General features: G+C 42.0%; 1 protein-coding gene across 1 annotated transcript in view; it reads right to left on the reverse strand.

The window, feature by feature from the left end:
• Positions 1 to 23,845, reverse strand: part of CFAP221 (cilia and flagella associated protein 221) — a gene marked incomplete at both ends in the record, with an annotated part of 86,008 nt that overhangs the window by 44,787 nt on the left and 17,376 nt on the right. Inside the window, one exon of the mRNA XM_084254269.1 lies at positions 4,322 to 4,425. Within this exon, the coding sequence (XP_084110395.1) occupies positions 4,322 to 4,425 (104 nt within the window). The remainder of the gene's footprint in view (positions 1 to 4,321; positions 4,426 to 23,845) is intronic.

Consider the following 23,845-nt stretch of genomic DNA (forward strand, 5'->3'; position numbering starts at 1 on the left):
GTGTTTATCTTTTCCTTGACTTTCTTTGCTTTGGGTGATGAATCTTTAAAGATGTTATTGTGATGTATGTCTTGTAGTGTTTTACCAATATTTTATTCTATATATTTTATGGTTTCAGGTCTTATGTCCAGTTCTTTTATCTATTTTGTGCACTGTGAAAGGTAGTGGTCTAGTTTCATCAGTGTCAAAAAATAACAGTACAAAACACGACAAAGCAAAAATGGATAATTATAAGTCAGAGGCATACTGCAGGGGAGGAGGCGGGAGAGGGATCAGAGGGAGGGAGGAAGGAGCACAGGGGACTGAGGTGATGGTGCACGGGTACCTTGGGGAAGGAAACTCTATGGGGACTACACCTGAGGGGGTGTGGGGAAGCAAATATTGTTTAAAAAGGAACAATGATGTAAAAAAGTAAAAAAAATTAATATAAAAAATAAATATTTAAGTGAAGACATAAAAAAATAGTAATCATAAAAAAATAAAGACCGAATTCAAAAGATAAGCCATAACCAAAGCACCAGAACAACCAGAAAAGTCCATTAGTAGGATTAGACAAAGAAGCTTCTGAATGTCCTATTTGTCAGAATTATGTAACTATGAAATTTATTATCTGAGTGCTTGTGGAAAGGCTTGAACAATTTTTAAATTTAAATTTTAAATTTTTAATTTTTAATTTTAAAAAGTTTTTCATATAGCTATCTTTCATTTATGTTCAAAACTGTACTTACTTATGTACACAATTCTCAAGTTTTGAATAAACTGCGTTTCAAAATCTTTTTGGTAAATTAATATTCTGTGTCTTAGGACACAGTTTTTTAGAGAAGTAGGATTTGCTCACAAGAATCTCTAGTTTTCTTCCAAATTGTCCCTTCTTTTTCTGTGCTGCTGAATTAAGTAACTTGAGGTGAAATTATCAAGACCTATGTTATTTCATCCCCAAAACAGTGATTTTCTACTCTGCCTGAACCCACCTCAGGCACTTGGCAGCTATGCTGACTTTCTTGCATGTTTTTTTTTTTTTAATTTATTTGTTTGTTTGTTTGTTTTGTTTACACATGCGCTGGGTACAGCCAGAAGCGCGGGAGGGTGAGAGAATTCACCAGAGCTGGAGTGGGGAGCAGAGCAGGCAGAAGGACTGAAGTACACTGCTGAGGGGAGCAGCGGGCGGCAGGAGAGGTCTGCGCGCCATGTGGGACCCTCCTCCGGTGGCCGGGGAGCAGCCGGGGATCGAACCGGCGCTGCAGAGGTCGCGGGCAGCTTCGCAACCCAGCGCTCAACCGCTGCGCCACCAGGGAGGCCCAGCTATGCTGACTTTCCTGATAAACAGATCCCAAGATGACTGTTCAAAATCCTTCTGCCTGTGGAATCTAATAGAACTATAGACCATCAGGTGGGGCAAGATCTTACAGCTAAAATTAATCTAGTAATTCCCAAGCATCACTCTCAGGAATGCCCATATGGAATCACCTAGAGGTGCTTGTTCCCATATAGAAAACCATACTTTCCCCAGAGTTACTCAACCCAGCTCACCAGGGATGGGTGCCTGGGCATTATAGTTTTCACAAGGGTTCAAAACTTTGTGGCACTAACCCAGAGTAAGCCGTCTGACATTGACTCCCTTCTACAGCATTCCCACCAGCTTTTATCCATAGTAGACTAGCTATTCAGTAAGCATCAAATTCATCTTTGGGTGTCTCTGACAATTAAGTAGTTCTAATTCTAACCTTTGGAAACACAAAGCACAAGTCCATTCCTTTCTACACCACAATGCTTCTCATTATGGCAACAATAAGCTTGACTACAATGCCTTTTTCTGTTTCTGAGCCCTACCCAAACTATATACTTCACACTTTCTGGTTTCTTCCTTTTTTTAAAAAAAATATTTAATTATTTTTGAGTAGAAGAGATGTGGGGGGTTAGGGGATTCACCAGAGATAGAATGGGGAGCAGAGCAGGCAGATTTACTGAAATACACTGCTGAAGGGAGCAGCCGGTGAGGCAGGAGAGGTCTGCTGTATCATAAGTGGGTTAACTCCCTAGCCAGGGAGCAAACTTAGGCTGTTGTGGTGATAATGCTGAGAATTAACCCTGAGGCCACCATGGATGCCCACACTTTCTGGTTTCTAATTATATCGGAAAGCTACAACAATTGAAACGGGATGATATTGGGAGAAAAACAGACATAATGACCAATGGAACACAAAAAAAGTGCCCAGAAATAAATCCATACATATATAGCCAATTACTTTACAATGAAAGAGCCAAGAATAAACAATGAGAAGGAATAGTCTCTTCAATAAATGATTCTGGGGAAACTGAATAGTCACATGGAAAAGAATGAAATTAAACCACTATTTTACACTATACACAAAAACCAGTTCAACATGGATTAAATACGAGAACATGAGACCTGAAACCATAAAACTCCTACAAGAAAACAGGGAAAAAGCTCTTTAACCCTGTCTTGGCAATAATTTTTATTTGACACCAAAATCAGAGGTGACAAAAGCAAAATAAGCACGTGGGATTACATCAAACTATGCTTCTGACAGCAAAGCCATCAACAAAATCAACAAAAGGCCACCTATGGAGTGGGAGAAAATATTTGCAAGCCACATATTCAGTAAAGTATTAATATTCAAGTTATACAAGAATCTCATAAAACTTAATAGCAACAAAACAAAAAGCAATAAAAAAAGAAATTGGACAAAAGATCTGAATAGACTTTTTTTCTGAAAGAAGACATACAAATGGCCAATGGGAACATAAAAAATGTGTTCAAACTGATCATCAGGGAATGTAAATCAAAACCACAGTAAGATATCATCCTACGCCTATTAGGATATCTACTATCGAAAAGATGAGAGAACAAGTGATAGTGAGGATGTGGAGAAAAAGGAACCCTTGCTTCCACAGTTGGTGGAAATATAAATTGGTACAGTCACTCTGAAAAACAGACAAGGTTCTCAAAACAAAACATAGACTTACCATATGAACCAATAATCCCACTTTTGGGAATATATCAAAAAGAAATGAAGTCATTATCTTAAAGAGATATTTTCATGTTCACTACAGTATTATTCTTAATAGCCATGGTATGGAAGCCACCTAATGTAAATAGATTCATGGATAAAGGAAATGTGCTTAATGACAGGGATATGTTCCAAGAAATGCACTGTTAGGTGATTTTGACGTTGTGCCAGCATCAGAGAGTATAATCACACAAGCCTAGACTATATGGTATAGCCTGTTGTGTATGTGGTCAGTCAATAAACACTGTTATGCACTGCAAGGCTGTCTACAATGAATTATTATTTGGCCTTTTAAAAGAAGGAAATACTGCCATTTCAACAAGATGTATGACCTGCAGGGGATTATAATTGGAATACACCAGTCAGAGAAAGACAAATACTGCATGGTTGTCAGAAGCTGGGGAAATGGAGAGTTGCTAAAAGAGTACAAACATTCACCTGTAAGATGAACAAGGCCTAAAATGCTGATGTAAACACAGTACTATAGTTGATTACATTGTATTGCGTAATCAAAATCTGCTAATAGAGCAAATCTAAATGTTCTCAACAACAACAAAAATAACTATGAGAGGTATTGGATGTGTCAGTTCATTCAGTGGGGGAAGTCTTTCACAATGCGTGCAGATTTCAAATCATTATGCTTTACACTTTAAATATGTTTTAATTTATATGTCAATTATACATCAAAAAGTCAAAAGAAACCCCTCCTATTTTTTAGCATTCACAGCAAACCACTGTGGATAGATACTTAAATTCCAACCTAAACATCAAGAACCAGACAGTGGGAAGCAGAAATCACTCTGGTGATGATTTCACCTTCAAATTTTCTGAGCTGCATCGGCATCTAGGTCCTTTGGGAAATATACAGACAGATTGTCCACGCGGTGAATTTCTGAGACCCTTCATTAAGACTCAGAAGACTTGGAAAGAAATACTATTACAATTTTGTTTGATATTGAATTAAAAGGTGAACACCAAACCAAGCATGTGTCACCAAGAACCAAAATTAGAATTAGGATGGATTAACTTCTGATTTCAAGTTTGGACTTTGGAAGAAAGTTACCTTGACATTATTATAAATTATCTGCATGATACAAATTATTACAGTGTCCTATTCCCAATTCCAATTTATGTTATGTCAGATATATCAAATTTGTCACAGACATGCATTTGAAAATGACATGTTCAAGTGTGATTTATTCTCCCTTAAACTTGAGAACTACTCTCAAAATCTTTTTAATCTAAGAACCCTAAGGAAATTGGGAACTTGAAATACTGATTCTCCTTACCTGATGCTGGTTCAACAGTAAAGTCTTGATGAGACTGAATCAAAGTGATATGAAATTCAAAATCTACAGGACAGCTGCATTGCAAAGGAATAACATAATTTTTGCTGCAAAAAGAAAAAACATTATTTTTCTTTATAACCAGATCTTTTTATATCAAAAATGTAATAAACAATGACAACAGTCAACCCTGATACAGCAATTCCTGGGTGCCAGGAACACATATTTCCCAGATATTAACTATGTTAATCTTATGAGCTGATAACTATGATGACCTTCTCTTAAACAAGAAGAAATGGATTCACAAAAGAGGGTAAGTGTTCAGCCCAAAATGACACCACCAGTTAATGACAGACCAAGATTTAACACAGGTTGACTGCCCAGAATGACCCCATATACTGAACATCTTTGTCCTTGCCTACTCTTGAGTATTATCAGATTTATTTTATGGATCCAGAGAGCCACAGGGAAAAGCTATCTTTGCCACGCAACAGGTCCCAAGGGACCTAGGGACACTGACTAATCATCCCTCATATGAAGTGTGGGACATGTCTGGCTTATGCAGAGGTTGGGACTGGACCATGCTGAAGAGAACACACTTGAGGTGTGTTCCATTGAATTATGCCCAGGATTATTTGGTTTTAAATCCAATAACCAGTAGAGGAACCAGATAGGGTTTGCGTATTCAGAAACGATCAAGACCAGATGATTTATGTAAGTTTGAGGTTGTCACTTATGTACCACAGGTACATCCCACTTAAGTACCACTTATGTACCACAATGTCATCCTGGTGACATTCCTCCATTTTGTTGAAAATAGCTGCATTTCATCCTTTCTTATGGCTGTTATATCCCATGGTGTGGATACACCACTTCTTCGTTCCAATTGTCCATTGATGGACATTTAGGCTGTCCTTGCTATGGTAAATAATGCTGTGAACATTGTGGAACATAACAGGTTTTGTGTTGATGGTTCATATCTGTGACTATGTATCCAAGCACAGCATTATTGGGTCACACAGTATTTCCATTTTTAGTTTTAAAGGTACAGCAGGATTGCTTTCCATGTGGTTGTTGTACCAGTTTACATTCAACAGTAAAATAGGGTTTCTATTTCTCTGCATCCTGTCCAACACTAGTTGTTGGAGGGCTTTTTATTTATTTATTTATTTATTTATTTTTTAAAGTGATAGTTTGAGTAATCATTTCTTTCTTTTTTTTTTTTAAGATTTATTTATTTATGTATACAAGCACTGGGTACAGTCAGAAGCGCGGGAGGGTGAGAGAATTCACCAGAGCCAGAGGGGAGAGCAGAGCAGGCAGAGTGACGAAATATACTGCTGAGGGGAGCAGCGGGTGGCAGGAGAGGTCTGCGCACCATGTGGGACCCTCACCCGGTGGCCCGGGATCGAACCGGGGCTGCAGAGGCTGCAGAGGCTGCAGAGGCTGCAGAGGCTGCAGAGGCTGCAGAGGCTGCAGAGGCTGTGGGAAACTTCGTAACCCAGCGCTCAACCGCTGCGCCACCGGGGAGGCCCTGGAGGGCTTTTTAATAGGTGACATCTTACTGGTGGAAAGCATTACTTATTGTAGTTTTAATCTGCATCTCTCTTATTAGAAGTGATGGTGAACACTTTCTCATTTGTCTTTTGGCCGTCTGGATATCCTCTTTGGTAAACTGCTCATATCTACTGCTCATTTGTTAACTGGTTTTATTTTTTTGTTATTGTAGAATTATAAGAGATTTTTTATATAATCCCTTATAAGTTACATAATGTGAAAATATTTTCTCCCATTCAATAGGTATTTTAAAAATCATCTTGTATTTTCTTTTCCTGTATAGAAGCTTTTTAACTTGAGGTAATCCCGATTGTTTATTTTTGTTTTGATTCTTTTGCCATGGGGTTGAGTCACCAAAAATATCTTTATTATTAATATCAATGTTTTCTTCTATGTATTTTAGTATTGCAGGTTTTTAATCTAAATCTTTAATCCATTTGGAGTTTATTTTGTGTATGAGGTTAGTAATACAATTTCTTCCTATTATGTGGCTTTCTTACTTTTCAACACCATTTCGTAGAGAAGGTCCCATTTTATGGTTCTAGCTGCTTTATCATAGATTAGATGCTGGTATGTACAGGGACTTGTTTCTGGACTTTTGATTCTGTTCCATTGATCCATGTATCTAATTTTGTGCCAGTACCATGTCACTTTTAGTACTGTTGCTTAATAGTAAAGTTTTCAGTCAGATAATTTGGTAACTTTGTTTCTCTCCTTTTTTCTCAGGATTGCTTTTGCAATTCAAGGCTTTTGGTGGCTTCATCTAAAATTCACTATTTTTTTGTTCAGTTTCTTTGAAAAATATTACTGGTGTTCTGATGAAGATTGCATTAAATTTGCTTATCATTTTAAGCAGGATAGTCATTTTGATTACATTGATTCTCCCCATCCATGTGCATGGAATCTTTCTTCTCCTATGTCACTAAGTCCCTCAGCAACATCTCACAGTTTTCATTATATAGGTCTCTTACGTCCCTCGTTAAGTTGATTGGAGGTATTTAATTCTTTTTGAAGTAATCATAATTGAAGTAATTTTTAAAATTTCTTTTGCTCCTATGTTGTCTGTATATATATATATATATATTCTTTGTATGTTGATATTGTAGCCTACCCCTTTGCCGTATTCATTTATTTTTTCTAATAACTTTTTGATGATGAAGTATTTAGGATCTTCTATCAACTGCAAATAGCAATAGTTTCACTCCTTCTTTTCCTACTTAGATTCTCTTTACTTCCCATGTTTGTCTGATAGCTCTGGCCAAAACCTCCATTGCTAAGTTAAACATCCTTGTCTTAGGCATCCTTGTCTTGGTCTCTGACTTAGGGGGAAATCTTTCAGTTGTTCACCATTGAGTATTTTATTTGATATTGGCTTGTGATATATGGTTTTTGTTATATTGAGGTAGGTCCTGTTATTTCCATCTTATTCAGAGTTTTTGTCATAAATGGGGTGCTGAATCTTAGCAAATGCATCCATTGATATTATCACATGCATATTTATCTTTACTTATGTTCATATGATGTTGTAGGGGCAGGATAATCACTGAGCAGGCTATCTATGATTCGAGCAGACCAGAGGGATAAAGGATGAGCCCTGGAGCCCTCAGTGGCTTTTTCAGGCCTTTATTGAGCTTTTACATGTAGTGCAACAACCAGGTACATGGCAGGCAGGGGTGCCAGGAGGCCAGGAGGCTGGTAGGCCTCCAAGCCTCCAGCAAGGCTTCACTCTGGGCTTCTCTGGCTTCTTTCTCCTTTCTCTCCTGTTCTCTTTCCAGCTTCTGCTTCTCTTGGTGACTATCTCAATACTGCAGCCATGGCCACAGAAGTAAACAACACAACTTACAACAATGTAACAACTGCAGATGCCCCATCAGGCAGGGCAATCCTAATGGTGGGAGGGCAGAAAAGCCTGAAAACCATTTACCCTACAGATGTATTACATTAACTGTCTGTGTATATTATCCTTGTAGCCCCTGTGGTAACTCCCACTTGATTATGGTGTATGATCCTTATGAAGTGCTGTTGAGTTAGATTTGCTAGTATTTTACTGAAGATTTTTGCATAGATATTCATCAGGGACTTTGGTCTATAATTTTCTTTTCTTGTGCTGTCTTCTCCTGGCTTCAATATTAGGGTAATATTGACATGGTAAGATGTATTGGGGAGCATTTTAAAAACAACTTGCGCAAGATGGGCATTAGTTCTTTAAAGGTTTGATAGAATTCATTTGTAAAGCCATCTGTTGCCGGGCTTTTGTTTTTCAGATAATTTTTGATCACTGTTTTGGTTTCCATGTTTGTGATCAGTTTGTTCAGTTCTGTTTCTTCCTGGATTAGTCCTGACATTATATTGATCTAGAAATTTACCCATTTCTTCAAGATTATCAGGTTTATTGGTGGAAAATTGTTCATACTAATCTCTTAATGATCTTTCGTATTTCTATGTTATCTTTTCTGTTAGCCCAGCTAGAGTTTTATCTATCTTGCTTATTTTCTTGAAAAGTCAGCTCTTAGTGTCATTGATTTTTTATATAGTCTTTTTTATCTCTATGTCATTTATGCCCACTTTTATTTTTATTATTCCCTTCCTTTTACTTGGAGTCTTATTTGTTCCTCTTTCTCAAGTTGCTTTAACTGTGCAATTATATTGTTTATTAGTATTGTTTTTAATATGGGTTATAACACAATTATCTTCCCCCTAAGACACTTTTGCTATGTCCTATAAATTCTGGTAATTTGTGTCACCATTTTAATTTGTCTCATAGTATCAGTATTTTAAAATTTCTGCTCTGATCTTCTCTTTTATCCAATTGCTTATTAAGCAGCATGTTGTTCTATCTTCACATATTCATAACTTTTCATGTTTTCTTAAAGTTGACTTCTAGTCTATTGTTCAGAGAAGGTACAAGGTTAAATTTCAATCTTTGTGGGTTTTATGGACAATTGACTTGTGTCCTAATATATATTTTTGAAATTGTTCCATGTTTGTGTACTTGAAAAACAATATGTATGCAGTCAAATATTTTGGGGTAAAGTGTTCTGTCCCTTAGACCTATTTGGTCTGACTCCTCAGTTAAAGCTTCCCTGACATATAATTTGTCTTGTTGTTCTATCGATTACTATAAGTGGGATACTAAAGCCCACTAGCATTATTATATATTTTAAATTTTATTTATTTTTGCATAGAAGATCTGGGGTATAGGCCAGAGGTGTGGGGGGTAAGAGGATCCACCAGAGACAGAATGGGGAGCAGAATAGGCAGATTTACTGAAATATACTGCTGAGGGGAGCAGAGGGAGAGAAAGAGAGGTTTGCTGCTCCATGTGGGTCACCTTCCTGGCCAGGGAGGGGATCGAACTCAGTGCACAGAGATAATAGTGCTGAGACTTAACCCCTAGGCCACCAGGTAGGCCCCCCAGCATTATTACTAATATCTCTCTTTAGTTCTGTCATTAATTGGCTTATGTATCTTGGTGCCCTATCACTCGGTGCATATGAGTGTTATTTCTTACTCTTGTATTATAACCTTGATCATAATATAGTGTACTTAAAAAGCCTTTCTTTTCATCTTTCCTAGTTAAAAATTTATTTTATCAAATTAAGTATAGCTATTGCTGATTTTGTTTTTGGGTTGCCATTTGTTTGTATAATTATCTTCAAACCTCTAACTGTAGGGCCTCCCCTGGGGCCGCAGCAGTTGAGCGCTGGGCTGGGAGGCTCCCTGCAGCCTCTGCAGCGCTGGTCCCTGGCCGCCAGCGAGGGTCCCACAAAAAAAAAAAAAAAAAAGAAAAAACACAAACCTCTAATTCTAAGTTATGCTTGACTTTGTTGACGAGGTAAGTTTCTTATAAACAGCAGATGGTTGAGCTCGTTTTGCAATCCATTCGGCCACTCTACATCCATTCACTGGTACGTTCAAGTCATTTTTATGCAAAAGGTGATTGTTGCAATACTCTATTTAGTTATCTTTTTATTTTTTGTTTTTTTGCCTTTTTATTTTTGTGAGCCCTTCTCATTACATTTTAAGTTCCATTTCCATTGTCTTATGTGATAGTTCTATTGTTTTTTGCTTGATGGTTTGACTGAGGTTACTATGTGCTGGGCATATGACCTGTTGGACTGTCTGGTCTCTGGCTGGCTCTAGAGGACCACACTGTTACTTCCCTTTCTCTACCTTCATAATAAATAATTTAGGTGTCTGTTGCCTCACTATTCATTGTTATATTGCTGTGTTATAACCCCTTTGGATTTCTTTCACGTACAGCTTGGTGTTGATGAATTTTTTCAGTTTTTGCTTTCATGAAGTTCCTTACTCTTCCTTCCATTTAGATTGTTACACTTGTTGAGTAAAGGATTCTGTACTGGAAACATTTTTCTTTAAACACTTTAAATATCTCTTTCCAGGCCCTTTTGCTTGTAATGTTTCAGCTGGAAAGTCTGCTGATAGCATGATTGTAGTTCCCGTATAGGTCCCCTATTTTCTCTTGATTTTTTTTTTTTTAATTTTTTTAAAAAAGATTTTATTTATTTATTTATTTATACAAGCACTGGGTACAGTCAGAAGCACAGGAGGGTGAGAGAATTCACCAGAGCCAAAGCAGGGAGCAGAACAGACAGACTGACGAAATGCACTGCTGAGGGGAGCAGTGGGCGTGGCAGGAGAGGTCTTCGTGCCATGTGGGACCCTCGCCAGGGGCTGTGGATCCAACTGGTGCTGCAGAGGCTGTGGGCAGCTTTGCAGCCCAGCGCTCAACTGCTGCACCACCAGGGGAGGCTCTCTTGATATTTTTAAGAGGTTATCCTTGTTGTTGGTTTTCAACAGCTTTAGTATAATGTGTCCTAATGTGTGCTTGTCTTGTTTTGTTTGGTGCTCTTTAGGCCTTTGCATTACAATGTCTGGTTTGTCTCACAGATTGAGTTGATTTTCATAAATCATTTCTTTAAATAAATTTTCTATGTCTTTCTCTTTTTCTTCTTCTTCTGGGACCATCATGAAATGGATATAATTTCTTGTTAAGTGGTCCCAAAGGGCTCTGATGCTGTTTTCATCCTTTGAAATTCTTTTTGGCCTCTATGGAATATAGTGGAAGTGATGCTTCACTTGTTTTTTAAGGACAAGTCAAAGAAAGTGGCATTTCCTGTGTCTCTTGGCACACTTACTCGAACCAAGTCACCAGTTTTTTTGCTCTCACTTGTAATATGTACCTGTCACTGTGCTTTTATTTCAGTTAGCCCTCTTAACAACCCTAGGAGTAAGTACTATTACTGTCCCTATTTTATGGATAATTGAACTGACCTATAGGGAAGCCCAAGGCCCCGTGTTTAGTAGGAGATGAGGTGGACATTACAGCCAGGACACCAGAACCTGAACTCTTAACTCCTATGTCAAATTGCTTCTCATGATTGCTGGTATTAAAGAATACATATGACATTTCATTATTTGCATTGCACTTCTCTTCCCTATTAACTTTCTCTTTGGAACCAATCCCCTGTACTTTGTTGAGCTTTAAGAAGGTGTTCTTAGACTGTGTGAGAAAAATACTGGTTACTGGATGGAAAGGGGATGGAGGGAGGGGGGAGGCCTTTTGCACTGGTGGGTGGGTAAAGCATCTGCACAAATGTTGATGTAAAAATGTACCTCCAAATGACAGTTATGTGAACATTTGACAAATAAATTCGAGGGAAAAAGAAAGGCATTTCCCTTAATTAATTGATAGGCAATAAAGGCTCATAATAATCTTACCACCTTTTCTCTAATATTGCTAACCTGTTTCAAGTACTGCGGAAAGGAGGAAATAAATACAAAGGAGGAAATACAAAGAAAGGCGGCAAAAATAACTGGCCAGTTATTTTCCTTTAGCATTTAGGTGTAAATTGCTGTATTCAAAATGTGACCCACAAAAACAGAAAGAAATCAGACATGATGATTAGTTGCCAGGTATGTCAGACCCTGTAACTCCCTAAATGGGCACAATTTGAAATGCTATAAAGAGTTGAAAGTAAATTATGTTGCAAATTTCAAAGGATGCCCTCTTATCCTAGATAATTTATGTTCTAATGAACTGTCATTTGTTGCTTATCTTATTTTCAAAGACACAATTTATCTGACTGGAATTGGGGCCTCAAACCAGAAGCATAGTGGGCCCATGCGCCTTAATGATAGAATCAGATAAAGAAAAACATAAATCTACAAAGAGAAATGTTCAAGTAACCAGCATTTGATTACTTTACACATTTAGAGAATTAAATACCATCCTATTCTACGTGAAGTTTAGAACATTATTAGAGGCAAAGAACAGCAAAGAGTCCAAGGAGTTTTGATGTTTCTTTCTCTTGGTAGTTTGGCCTTCATGCTCCTTTCTGGCCTACGGCTCAAGTTCGTCCCCAACCTTAAGCAGCCCTCACTCTAGTAAAACGGCACCTACCTGCCCCATAACCCTTTCCCCACTAGTTTAGGGAAAGATACAAATCTGGTGAGAACACAAGGGAACAATCAGAGATGAAGTCATATCTGCAAATTCAATAAAAGATGTGATCGCATTTGGTAATATATACCCTACTCATATTTCAAAAACACCTTTTTAAAAATTTGTGGTAAAATATAAATACCATAAAATATACCATTTTAACCATTTGTAAATGTACAGTTCAGTGGCACTGAGTGCATTCACACTGCTGAACAGCCACCATACCATCTATTTATAGAACTGGAACTCTGCAAAACTGGAACTCTGTACCCATTAGAAGTCACTCCCCATGCTCTACCCCCCACTATTTCCCCAGCCTCTGGCAACTACCATTCTACCTCTGTCCCTGAATTTGAGAACTTGAATAAGTGGTATCATGCAGTATAAAACAGTTAAAAAATTAAATCTTAGCTCTCATTCACATGAACGTATTAATATAAATAATACATTTAATACAAAATAGCACCTTACAGTTCACCAGAGTGAATTGGGTAAGGAATGAAATTCAGGGGTGGCTCATTTAAGATAGGAGGAGGCATTCAGCTGGAGACCAGAGAGTGGGGAGCTCTGGCATTGGGAAGAAAGTCGCTGTCAGGAAAAAGGAGGCAGCTAAAGTGTGATGAAAATGAAGATGAAAAGCCTCCTGCAGACTGATTGCTTTTCTGCTGAGGAAAATGTAGCATTCACTGGGAGAAGATTAGAGGATGCACTAAGAACTACTGGGCCTTTTTTCTTTTAGAGTAGGGGACAGAAGGAACCACATGCTGACTGTGTTCAAATCGCACTTCCTCAGAGCTAAAAGACCTCTCGTGCCTGCCCTGAAACAGTCAGCAGGACCCCAGCTGCCAGCTACCAGTCCTCAAGGCTTTCCCACCAGCAATTATTAAAACAAAAAGCTAATTAGGCAGCAAAATAAGAAATGCATTTTAAAGCAAAGCAATTGAAATTCAAATACTTTTGGTTTTAAATCATAATATTTTCATATGCAATTCAATTTAATTTTTTAATAATCACAATATGTAAGAACTTGGGTGAGAAATTTATGGCATATTTATGAGAAAGCAACTATTTAAGAAGTCATTATTCATTTGACTGTAAGTTATTCTAAATATTTTGACAAGCTTTAAATAATGACATCCTATAAAGCATATTAAAAGTGCATGCAGGAAAAAGTGCATGTGTGTGTGTGTGTGTGTGCATGTGCATGCGTGATAATGGGTATCAGAGGACAGCAACAGCAGTGGCCATGTGTAGGATCATGTACAGTTTTGAAAGTGAATTTGGCAAGTAAGCAAACCAGAGAAAGAGGAGTGCCCAGAAACACTTTTGATTTTGGGGGTGTCTCTCCGGGACGGAAAACCAGCCACAATTTTTGCCTTGGAGTCTTCCAGGAATGTGCTTTGGGTCGACACTGAAACTTCTTATGTTCTGTTCCTAAATATTAGAATTGGGAAATCATTCATGAATACTTTTTTTAATGTTATTTTAAAGTTTCTTACTGCTTAATATAGGATACCAACGTGGATGTTTCATATAAGGCACAAAATGTAGATGTTATTGAATGTAATGAATCATTTCATGAATTTATACAAAGGTTAGAAAACCCAAAACTAGAAAAATACTCCATCTTTAATTACTGCCAACTTTAATTACTGAGTACACCTAATCATTTGCCATAGATGCTGATATTAAATGTAAGCCACTTCTTCTTTAACCCTCCTGCAAGGCAATTAAGCAATTTTCTAATTCAAACTTGCACAAATCTAAGGAATAAAAGCACAATATTACAATATTCAAGTTAGGCTTGAATAGTCAGTAATGGCTTTTCCCATTTTAGGTTTTTTGCCTTTTAGCTGCTTTTTTCCAAGAGTTGAAAGTCTAGATTTAAAAATTTTGTAAGAACACTTTAAAAGAAAATGATGGTCTTCCACTAAAAGTTCCCTGTGTTGACTGTCTTAAGTCGACATTACTTCTGCTTCTGAAGATGCATTTATGCCCATTTGTTACTATTAATATAGATCCCTATGATCTATATTAGAGGTTGGATGGTTTTCTTTGCCTACTAAAGTTCATAAAAACACTGTGTCAAGATGAGTAACAAATTTGATAGTAGATCAGCAAAGGTATCTGTAGGGTAAGTAAAGCAGCAGGCTTTCCCACCCTCCCACCTTTAGGATTAATGATGAATCCTGCAGTCCTGGATGCATGCCTGATGGCGGGCGCCTGGTGTAGGGTATGGGCATGCATAGGTGGGTACTCCTGGGCTGAGAGTCTGGGCTTATAAAGGCGGTGTCATGGGGATGCCAGCAGAGTGAAAGGACCGGACCAGACCACACGAGACCAGAATGAGAGCAGCACCTGCAGAGAAGCAGAGGCCGCGAGAGAACGCCAGAGAGCCCAGAGTGAAGACTTGCCAGGGGCTGGGAAGCCTGCCAGCCTCCCGTCCTCCCTGCCTGCCATGAACCTGGTAAAATGGCAATAAAAGCCTGGAAAGCCACCAAGGGCTCCAGGACTCCTCCTTTACACCACCTGCATAGGATTATAGAGAACTTACTCCATCCTTCCTACAGCTACAGTATCAAAGTAAAACAAAGTAATTTTAACAAAATATGGGAGATATTTTCATACACTAACAATCCAGGTTGTTGTTAAGAGACAGTGATTATTTTACCTGATTATTAATTTTGAAGCAGTTTTGAAATATAAATTCTCTACTGCTCCATATACACTAGCAGGGACTCAGGCACAGAACAAGTGTGTTCATGGGTGTGGGGTAAATGGAAGTGATCAGGTTTTTTACACCCACCCGCCATTGGCATCTATGATTGACACCTGTGGTCTTACACGAGTGCCTGATGGTGACACCTGGAGCATGGTGTGGGCATGCGTAAGTGGGTGCACCTGAGCTAAGAGGGGGGTGCACAGAAGGGTGGGGTGGTAGAAGACCATAGGCAGAGTGCAGTGTAGAGCATCAGAGAATGGCTAAGAGAGCAAAGAGCATATAGGGATTTGCAGGGGGCCCAAGTTGCTCTCTCCCTGCTGGTTTGTTTCCCTTAATCTGTGGGGATAATACCAAGAGCTCCAAGGTTCTCTTTCAAGCTGCCTGTGCTGATGATGACCCTACCTGGCCTGGGATGGTTCCAGAACAATGGGCTTGTCCCTCTTATCGGAATGTTTTCATAAAATGCTGCTGCTTCTTCAAATCGGCTTTGAGCTTGGGAGTTATAAAATGAGTCTCTATTATGAGTAAGGAGTGTATTTCATTTAACCAGCTGAAAAATGTGAATTTATTTTTGAAATTGGAAACCCCAATTTTGGAGTTCAAGTGCTTGGCTTCAGAGCCCTGCTTGCAGACAGTGCAAGCAGCAGCAGCAGCAGGTGGTGGGCATTTTACTGCAGTAAATGCACAGCAGTACCCCACTGGGGCTCAGGCTGCTGGCAGAGGCCAGCAGTGATGGTGGACGCAGTAGTTCCCCTGACAGGCAGTCCAGAGCGTGCACCTCCAGTGCTGTGGCTCCCTCCGGCTGCGGGCATCACAGGAGCCCGTGGACTTGGTGCCTGGATTATGGAATTGACCGATCAGGTGCGAGCTATGAGCTGATTAGAAAATGGTCCAATCAGTCATAGGATTGAAATGGGTCCAATTAGACTGGTAGTGGGGGGACCCTAAGAAGAGATAAGGCAGGGCAGGAGCCAGCTTTGGACTGGACTCTCTGAGGCACATGCTCGGATGGCGGCGTGCCTGCACTGCTCGGACTCACTTGGAATGGCTGCTCTCAGACACCCAGCAGCTGGCCCTGAAGGAAGAAGAGAAGCCAAAAATCTTCGCCGAAAAGCCAAAGAGCTTCACAGAGGCTGGGCTGGCTGTACCTGCCTCCAGCCTGCCTCCGACATCACCTGAAAGCACCAGGCCTCGGGCCTGGTGTCTCAAAGAGCTGTTTGTTGGTGGTGTAGGTCACATAGCTGTAGCACTAGTGACTGGTAGTGACCATCACTGTCGAAGGGTGACAGGCACTTTGTGTCTGGGTGTAGGTAAATGACAGTTGCTCAGGCTTTTACACTGCTGGCCTCTGTGTGATCACGTGCGGCCTTGATTGTGCTATGCGGAGGTGCTTGGGATCCTAGGCACAGGGCATGCGTGCCTGAGAGGAGACGCCTGGAGTGTGGTGTAGGCATGCGTAAGTGGGCACACCTGGGCCTGGAGGCTGGGGCTATAAGGGCGGCGTCACTAAAAGAACAGCTCTGGTGTGTGGCTATGAGAGGACAAGTGATGGCTGTGAGAGGAAGAAATCACGAGAGAATGACAAAGAGAAAATAAAGATTTGCTGGGGTCTGGGAGGCCTGCCAGCCTCCCGGCCTCCCGCCTGCTCTGCTGGCACTACACTGGGTCACCTCTGAGAGCTGTTAATCATCTGACAGTGCCTCCTGGTGCTGCGCGCTCCATTGCTGTCTGGTCCAGTGTCCGGTGCTATCCAGCCTGGCCTTCAGACTATTGCTAGAGGCTGCGGCAGTGTCATTTCAGCAGTCCTGCCTGTGAGCACCTCCTGCTGCAGTGAGTTGGACCCTGGCCCACTGCTTTTGTCGGCACCACAAGTTCAGGCCTTCATTGATGGGGCAATGCCATCTAGGATGAGCAACATTTTGTTTAGGACTTTTGGACACTGTGGGCACTATCTGGGTGAAACAGCCAGCCACTTATGGCCTTGAGAACTGCTTGTTTCCCCCTTTTGTTAAATAAGCCCCATTGTTCCTGAGCCTGAGTGGTCTTGCAATTGTACGCGTGGATGAAGAACCCACAGACCGTGACCTGTCCTCTACTGGGCACTGTCCTTTGGAGGTTATATCCCCCTCTTGCCCCCTGTTTTACTCTCAGCAGGAGGGCCTCCAAAAATCCTTCTCAAATTCAATTTGGTAGTCTTACCCTGATGCCTTCATGCTAACCCACTTACCGCTCACATAGACGCCCTTTATTGGCATAATTCAAGATGGGACCTGGTTGTTGCCTATGCTGGATCCCAACTTGCACAAGTCTTTCCCTCTAACTGCTAGTTTCAGAACATGCATTCTCCCATGATCTGGATGCTTTCCACTCCAAGAGCAGTGAGAGACTGTGATTTCATCCAGATATACTTCTCTGACCTTGGTTATTCCCACACTTTCTAAAACAAGTCATGGAGTTCATCGCCGAAGGAAAGGCATCCTTTGGTAAATTCTTAAACTTATCATGTGAAAGTTCCAGAGACTAAAATATCCTGGCTTTGGAATGGAGTCACTGGGGACCTTTCCTGTTAGTGTTGTAAATGAGGCCCTGTGGTCTGCAGCACATCTGTAGCCCTGAGAGGAAGCATTACCCATGGGGTCAGGCCCAGAGAAGAAAATGGGGACATGATGGGAAATCCAGGTGACTTTCACGTATGCTTGTCCATAGCACACTCACCGACTGCTCAACAGAGTCAACCTGGTTCGAGGAAGACCAGTTGGTGTCATATGGACAGAAACTGGTCAACCGGCTGGATTTGTTCCCGAATTCAACCAGTTCTTTTGTGCCAAGTAGACATTGCTGAAAAAATTGCAGAGCATGATGAATTAACATGACTCTTTTTAGAACCATGGGAATGGAAAGACAGAAAACATCAAATACCAAATGTAAGCAAGTTATTATTTGCTTGTGGGAAGGGTAAGGTTGTATTTTATCTACAATAGCCGTTAAGACATGAAGAGATTACAAAATTTAATCAGTGATGATGGATAGGTTTACCTAGTTACAGTTTCAACCTATAGAAAAGAAGGGAGCTGAAACTCCTCTGCACCCTGTAGTGTTTGGTTTAGAGATGTTGGACAGAAACTGGAACACAACTTTTTGTTATTTACAGAAGTTATCAAAATGCATTTTACCAGATCTTATGCCAGCAAGGTTGTTGACAGGTAGCTGGCAAGTGTCCACAGAGAATTTTGCCTCAGAAAGGGCAATTTACAGGGCCTCCCCCAGTGGCGTAGCAGTTAAGCACTGGGCTGTGAAGCTGCCCGCAGCCTCTGCAGCGCCGGTTCGATCCCCGGCCGCCGGCGAGGGTCCCACATGGCGTGCAAACCTCTTCTGCCGTGCCCGCTGCTTCCCTCAGCAGTGTATTTCGTCAGTCTGCCTGTTCTGTTCCCCGCTCTGGCTCTGGTGAATCCTCTTACCCTCCCGTGCTTCTGACTGTACCCAGTGCTTGTATAAATAAATAAATAAATCCTAAAAAAAAGGGGCAATTTACAACCAACAAAGCCAGCCAATGAAAATGCAGTTGATGAATATATACAAATCTACTTCATAACTTTGTGGAAAATTCATTGAGGTGCTACCCAGTCCACAGAGAGATTCTTCCCAACTTGCTTCTCCCTAAAGGCAACTCCAATGTAAGAAAACAAACTTAGTGGTATTGAATGCAACTTTACAGCTCTTGGCAGTTTTATCCAAATGGATTTTTATTTATTTTTATTATTTATTTATTTATTTATACAAGCACTGGGTACAGTCAGATGCGCGGGAGGGTGAGAGAATTCACCAGAGCCAGAGCGGGGAGCAGAGCAGGCAGAAGGACCGAAGTACACTGCTGAGGGGAGCAGCGGGCGGCAGGAGAGGTCTGCGCGCCATGTGGGACCCTCCTCTGGTGGCCGGGGAGCAGCGGGGATCGAACCAGTGCTGCAGAGGCTGTGGGCAGCTTCGCAACCCAGTGCTCAACCGCTGCGCCACCAGGGAGGCCCCCAAATGGATTTTTATATGCAAAGAGAAACCATAGCCTTTTGAATCTACTTTCTGCTGAATCTGTGTTCACCTTTCACTGTTCTCCACAATGTATAGCATTTCTTCATCAGCTATAGAAAATCTCACTTTACTCAACACTACATTACCTTTTATCCTTTTCAGTTTCTTTATTGAAAGTCCTCACAGGCCAAGCAGGAAACAATGAATGAAGAGGAGAGGGCATCAGGTGATAGGGAATGGTGGGGATTGTGGCAAGCAAGCAAAGGAATTGCTCTTTAAAAAGGTGGCTTCTAACCACCTTTTTAAGCTCAGCTCAACTGAACTTATTGTGACCATGCAGTATTGCTGCATCTTCCCCTGCCCTTTTGTAAAGGGCAGTAATGGACACAGTGCAACTTTTCTAGGATCCAGCAGACCGGGTAAAGGAGGAATCAGAGTCCTCAGTGGCTTTTTGCAGGTCTTTTATTGGGGTTCACCAGGCATATGGCAGGCAGGGATGCTGGGGGGCCGGGAGGCTGGCAGGCCTCCCAGCCCCCAGCAGCTCTTCACTCTGGGCTCTCCGGCCTTCTCTCAGCTACTGCTTCTCTTGCTTTTCTCTCGGCTTCTCTTTTGGCTTCTACTGGCGTCCCCATGACGCCGGCCTTAAAAGCCCGTCTCAGCCCAGGTGAATCCCATCTACATAGGCCCACAACCTACTCCAGGTGCCCGCCATCAGGCATGCATTCAGGACAAGGATCCATCATCTATCCTGATGGTGGGAGGGCAGAAAAGCCTGACACTTTTCCTTACCCTACACCTTTTTTTTAGGAGAGAGTAGAAATGTAATTATTGATGTAAAATCTTGATTTTCAAATGTTTAAAAAACTATGAACTACTTCCACAGGGAAGTAGTTTAAATAAATTGGAAGTCACAAACTAGGGCCCAGTAAATTTAGAATGAATGAATGGATGGATGATGAAGGATTAAAAAAAAACAAGATAAGGATTAAAAAAAGTTTCAAGGAACAAGATTTGAGGATTGGTGCACCAATTCTTCATTCCCTTCCAACAATCTAAAACTGCCTTAGAAAATTGTCCTAGATTTTATGCTTTCTGTAAAATGGAAATAATGAATTACAGATTGGTAAGACTAAGTTTGAGGGGCTAAGAAGGAAGTAGAATGAGCTAGACACAAAACTGCTGTAGAGTCAGTGATCCCATCTCTTAAAGACACAGGGACAGGGCATGGTGAAGCTAAAGGAGGCACTGACCAGGACCTGATCTCTGGGTAGGGCAGGATGGGTAGTTAAAAATGGATGAAGTTGGGACAAGAGCAGCAGGGCCGCATTTGGAGGTTGTAGGGTAAATGAAGTGATCATATTTTTTTACACTCTCCTGCTGCTTGCATCAGTGCAGGGGCGCTGAAGGGTGTGGGGGTGGGGCACACACGCCTTTGATTATGGATACCTAAGCCCAGAGAGCACAGGTGTGCGCAAATGTAATGTTCACACCTGTGCTGAGAGGCCAGGGATAAAAGGGCGGAGTCACTCTGACACTACAGCTCAGAGAGGACCACTCTGAGGTGACACCACAAGACAACAGGAGAATGAGAATGCCAGAGAGAGACCAGAGACCAACTGAAAGACCTCAAAGATTTGCCAGGGACTAGGAGGGCTGCCAGCCTCCCAGTCCTCCTGCCTGGCCCACACCTGCTTCCTTGCATGCCAGCCCCCCTGCCTGGTGTGCCTGTACCTGGTTCCCTGAGAGCATTAAAGGCCTGTAAAATCCACTGAGGGCTCTGGGACTCTCTTTATCTGTCTGCCTGAATTGATAGTGAGGCTGCCTCGTACGTGCGTGCACTAGAAAGGTGCATCCATTTCTGTTCCCATAACCTGATCTCACATGCAGCCCCTGAAGAAATGAATGCTGCGGGTTATTTACGTGCACATGGGGGTGGGGGTGGCATCATGCTTAGGCAGGAAAGAGCAGCAGCCAGTCTGCAATTCAGCACTGAAGGGATGTCTTAAGAGGCTTCACCCAGAAGGAAATGCTATGAAAGCAACAAAAATGAGATTGGAAGCTTGGCGATCTCAGTGAGACTAAAGATCAGAAATGGGGTGACTGCATCCTCTTCTACATCGAGCAGTGGTTTGCAGAGGGAAGTATTTCATCACTGATAATGTGGTGCATGGCAATTTTCAAAAGCAGATGGATGTCTAGTAGGTATTCTTGTCTTTAAAAAATTTTCTACAATGAACTCTCATTTTTGTTTGCATGTGGGCTGGACCGTTTTGACCTCCCACCCTCTAGAATCCCTGGAGATTTCCTGGGCCTCCTTGTGCCCCATCTGCCCTGTAGGGTAAGGTAAAAGGTATCAGGCTTTTCTGCCCTCCCGCCATTAGGATGGATGACGGAACCCTATGGTCCTGAATGCATGCCTGATGGCGGGCACCTGGAGTAAGCTGTGGGCATAGGTAGATGGGATTCACCTGGGCTGAGACTGTGCTTTTTTTTTTAAGGGCGGCATCGCAGGGATGCCAGTAGAAGCTGAGAACAAACAGAAGCCGAGAGAGAAGAGAAAACACCGGAGAGCCCAGATAGAGTAAAGACTTGCTGGGGGCTGGGAGGCCTGCCGTATAACTGGTAATCCCAATAATCCTCATTTACCCGGTTTGCTGGATCCTAGAAAACCTGCTCGGTGGTCCTTCCTGCCCTTACATGCCCTAGTGAGCAAAGGTGCCCGGAGAAGGTTCACCTGGTGTGCATTAGCCTTGCATAGTCCCATTGTGTCTCAGTTCACCTGAAGAGCATCAGCCTTGTGAGCAGGCAGCTCAGATAAGCTCAACTACTTCTGGCATCCACACCATCACCCCAGAGAAGTACAAGTTCAGGGTGACAAATGGATGTGCAAATCACCACCCAGTCTGCTTGCTACAGAGTTGCTGCCGACGCTGCTGGCACTCTTTCTCACTAGCTAGTGCACCATCACTTGTGTGGGGTAAACAGAAAGTGTCAGGCTTTTCTGCCCTCCTGCCATTAGGATTGGTGCTGGATCCTTGTGATCCTGAATGCATGCCTGGAGTAGGGTGTGGGCATGCATAAGTGGATTCACCTGGGCTAAGACTGTGCTTATAAGGGCGGCGTCACGGGGACGCCAGGAGAGAAGCAGAGCAGAGAAACAGAAAGAGAGAGAGCAAAAGAGAAGCAGAGACTACCAGAGAATGCCAGAGAGCCCAGACAGAGTGGATACTTGCTGGGGGCTGGGGGGCCTGCCAGCCTCCGGGCCCCCCAGCACTCCTGCCTGCTGTGTACTGGGTAAATCCCAATAAAAGCCTTTAAAAGCCACCGAGGGCTCCAGGACTTCTCCTTTATCCCGTCTGCTCGGGTTATAGAAAACCTGCACTGTCCCTTCCTGCCTATTACAACCTGGCTCTGGGTGTGCTGTGACTTAACCTTCTCCAAAGAAGTGCCCTGGGCTGTGTGGGTGGGCACCCCACCCCTACCCTCAACTCCTTCCTGGGTTATGACTTAATAAATCATAGGTAATGAATCCTTGTTTCTGCTTCTAAGTAGGCTGACTTAAGACCCTATGCCTCATTGAGATATTTACAGCTGTGGCCTATTTTTGACCTGTCCCAGGGCCTCTCTGTTCTTGTACCTGGCTCCCCACAGCAGCCCTGGCCATTAACTTCCAATTCTCTGCACAGTGGTTAGAATGAAGTTTCAAAACAGTAGGTACATCCGTGCTGTTTCTCTGTTTAAATCTTTTAGTGATGGCCCCAGGGTAAAAAATCTACATCTCCCAGCACAGCCCATGAGGCCCTTCATGGTACATCCGTGCTGTTTCTCTGTTTAAATCTTTTAGTGATGGCCCCAGGGTAAAAATCTACATCTCCCAGCGCAGCCCATGAGGCCCTTCCCACTCAGCCCTCTCCCCATCTCCCGTGCCACAGCTCTGGCAACCCATGTCCAGTCACACAAGTGTTGTAAACAGGCCCCAAAGTGCCGTGCCGACTCCCATGTGTGACTCTGCCCAACCTACTGCCCTGCCTGAAACACCCCTACTCTATCCCCTTCTTTTGCCGACTGATTTCAAATCATCCTTCAAAACTCAGCTCTGACATGCTCTCCTCTAGGAAGTCTTCTCTGACACCCCCTGCACTGCCCAGTGCCCCCCACTCACATTACACTGAGCTGGGGTAAGGAGCCTCCTTCAGAGTACACTGACTTTGAAATCAGGATATCATCATGCATCAGGTCTTAATCAGCTCTGCATCCTCAGTACTTAACATTAAGCCTGGCATGTAACAGGCATTCAGCAAAGGCTTGTTGAATGAATGATGAGTAAAGAACCTACTCAAATGATCTTTGCACCCTCCAGGGTAGCCCAGGATTATTCGGGAACATTCCCAGTGAAAACCCACTCCATGCATACCCCCTGTCTTGACACCAGCCTTTCTGGATTGAATTCAGCATAAGATGGGTTTGGGTAGTTGGTAAAAAGCCATTTAAGAAAGTGCATCAAGTCTTGAGAAGTCACTGCCTACTGCCAGGATGTTTACAGGGGAAAAAAAATTATAACTCATTTTAATAAACTGTTTGGTTGAAATTTTCATTCTGATTACAAATGAAGGGCATTATGTTCAGAACAGCTTGGGCAAAGCCTCCTGGGGTGTTTGAGGAACTGTGTTTTAAGAACTAAGACTGATGTCTGCATTATAAAGTATATCATTTTCACAGTTTTATTAAACCATTGTTCTCAATTCATCGGCCTGGCTTA

The sequence above is a fragment of the Talpa europaea genome, assembly GCF_964194135.1.
Source record: "Talpa europaea genome assembly, chromosome: 1".
Taxonomy (NCBI): domain Eukaryota; kingdom Metazoa; phylum Chordata; class Mammalia; order Eulipotyphla; family Talpidae; genus Talpa; species Talpa europaea.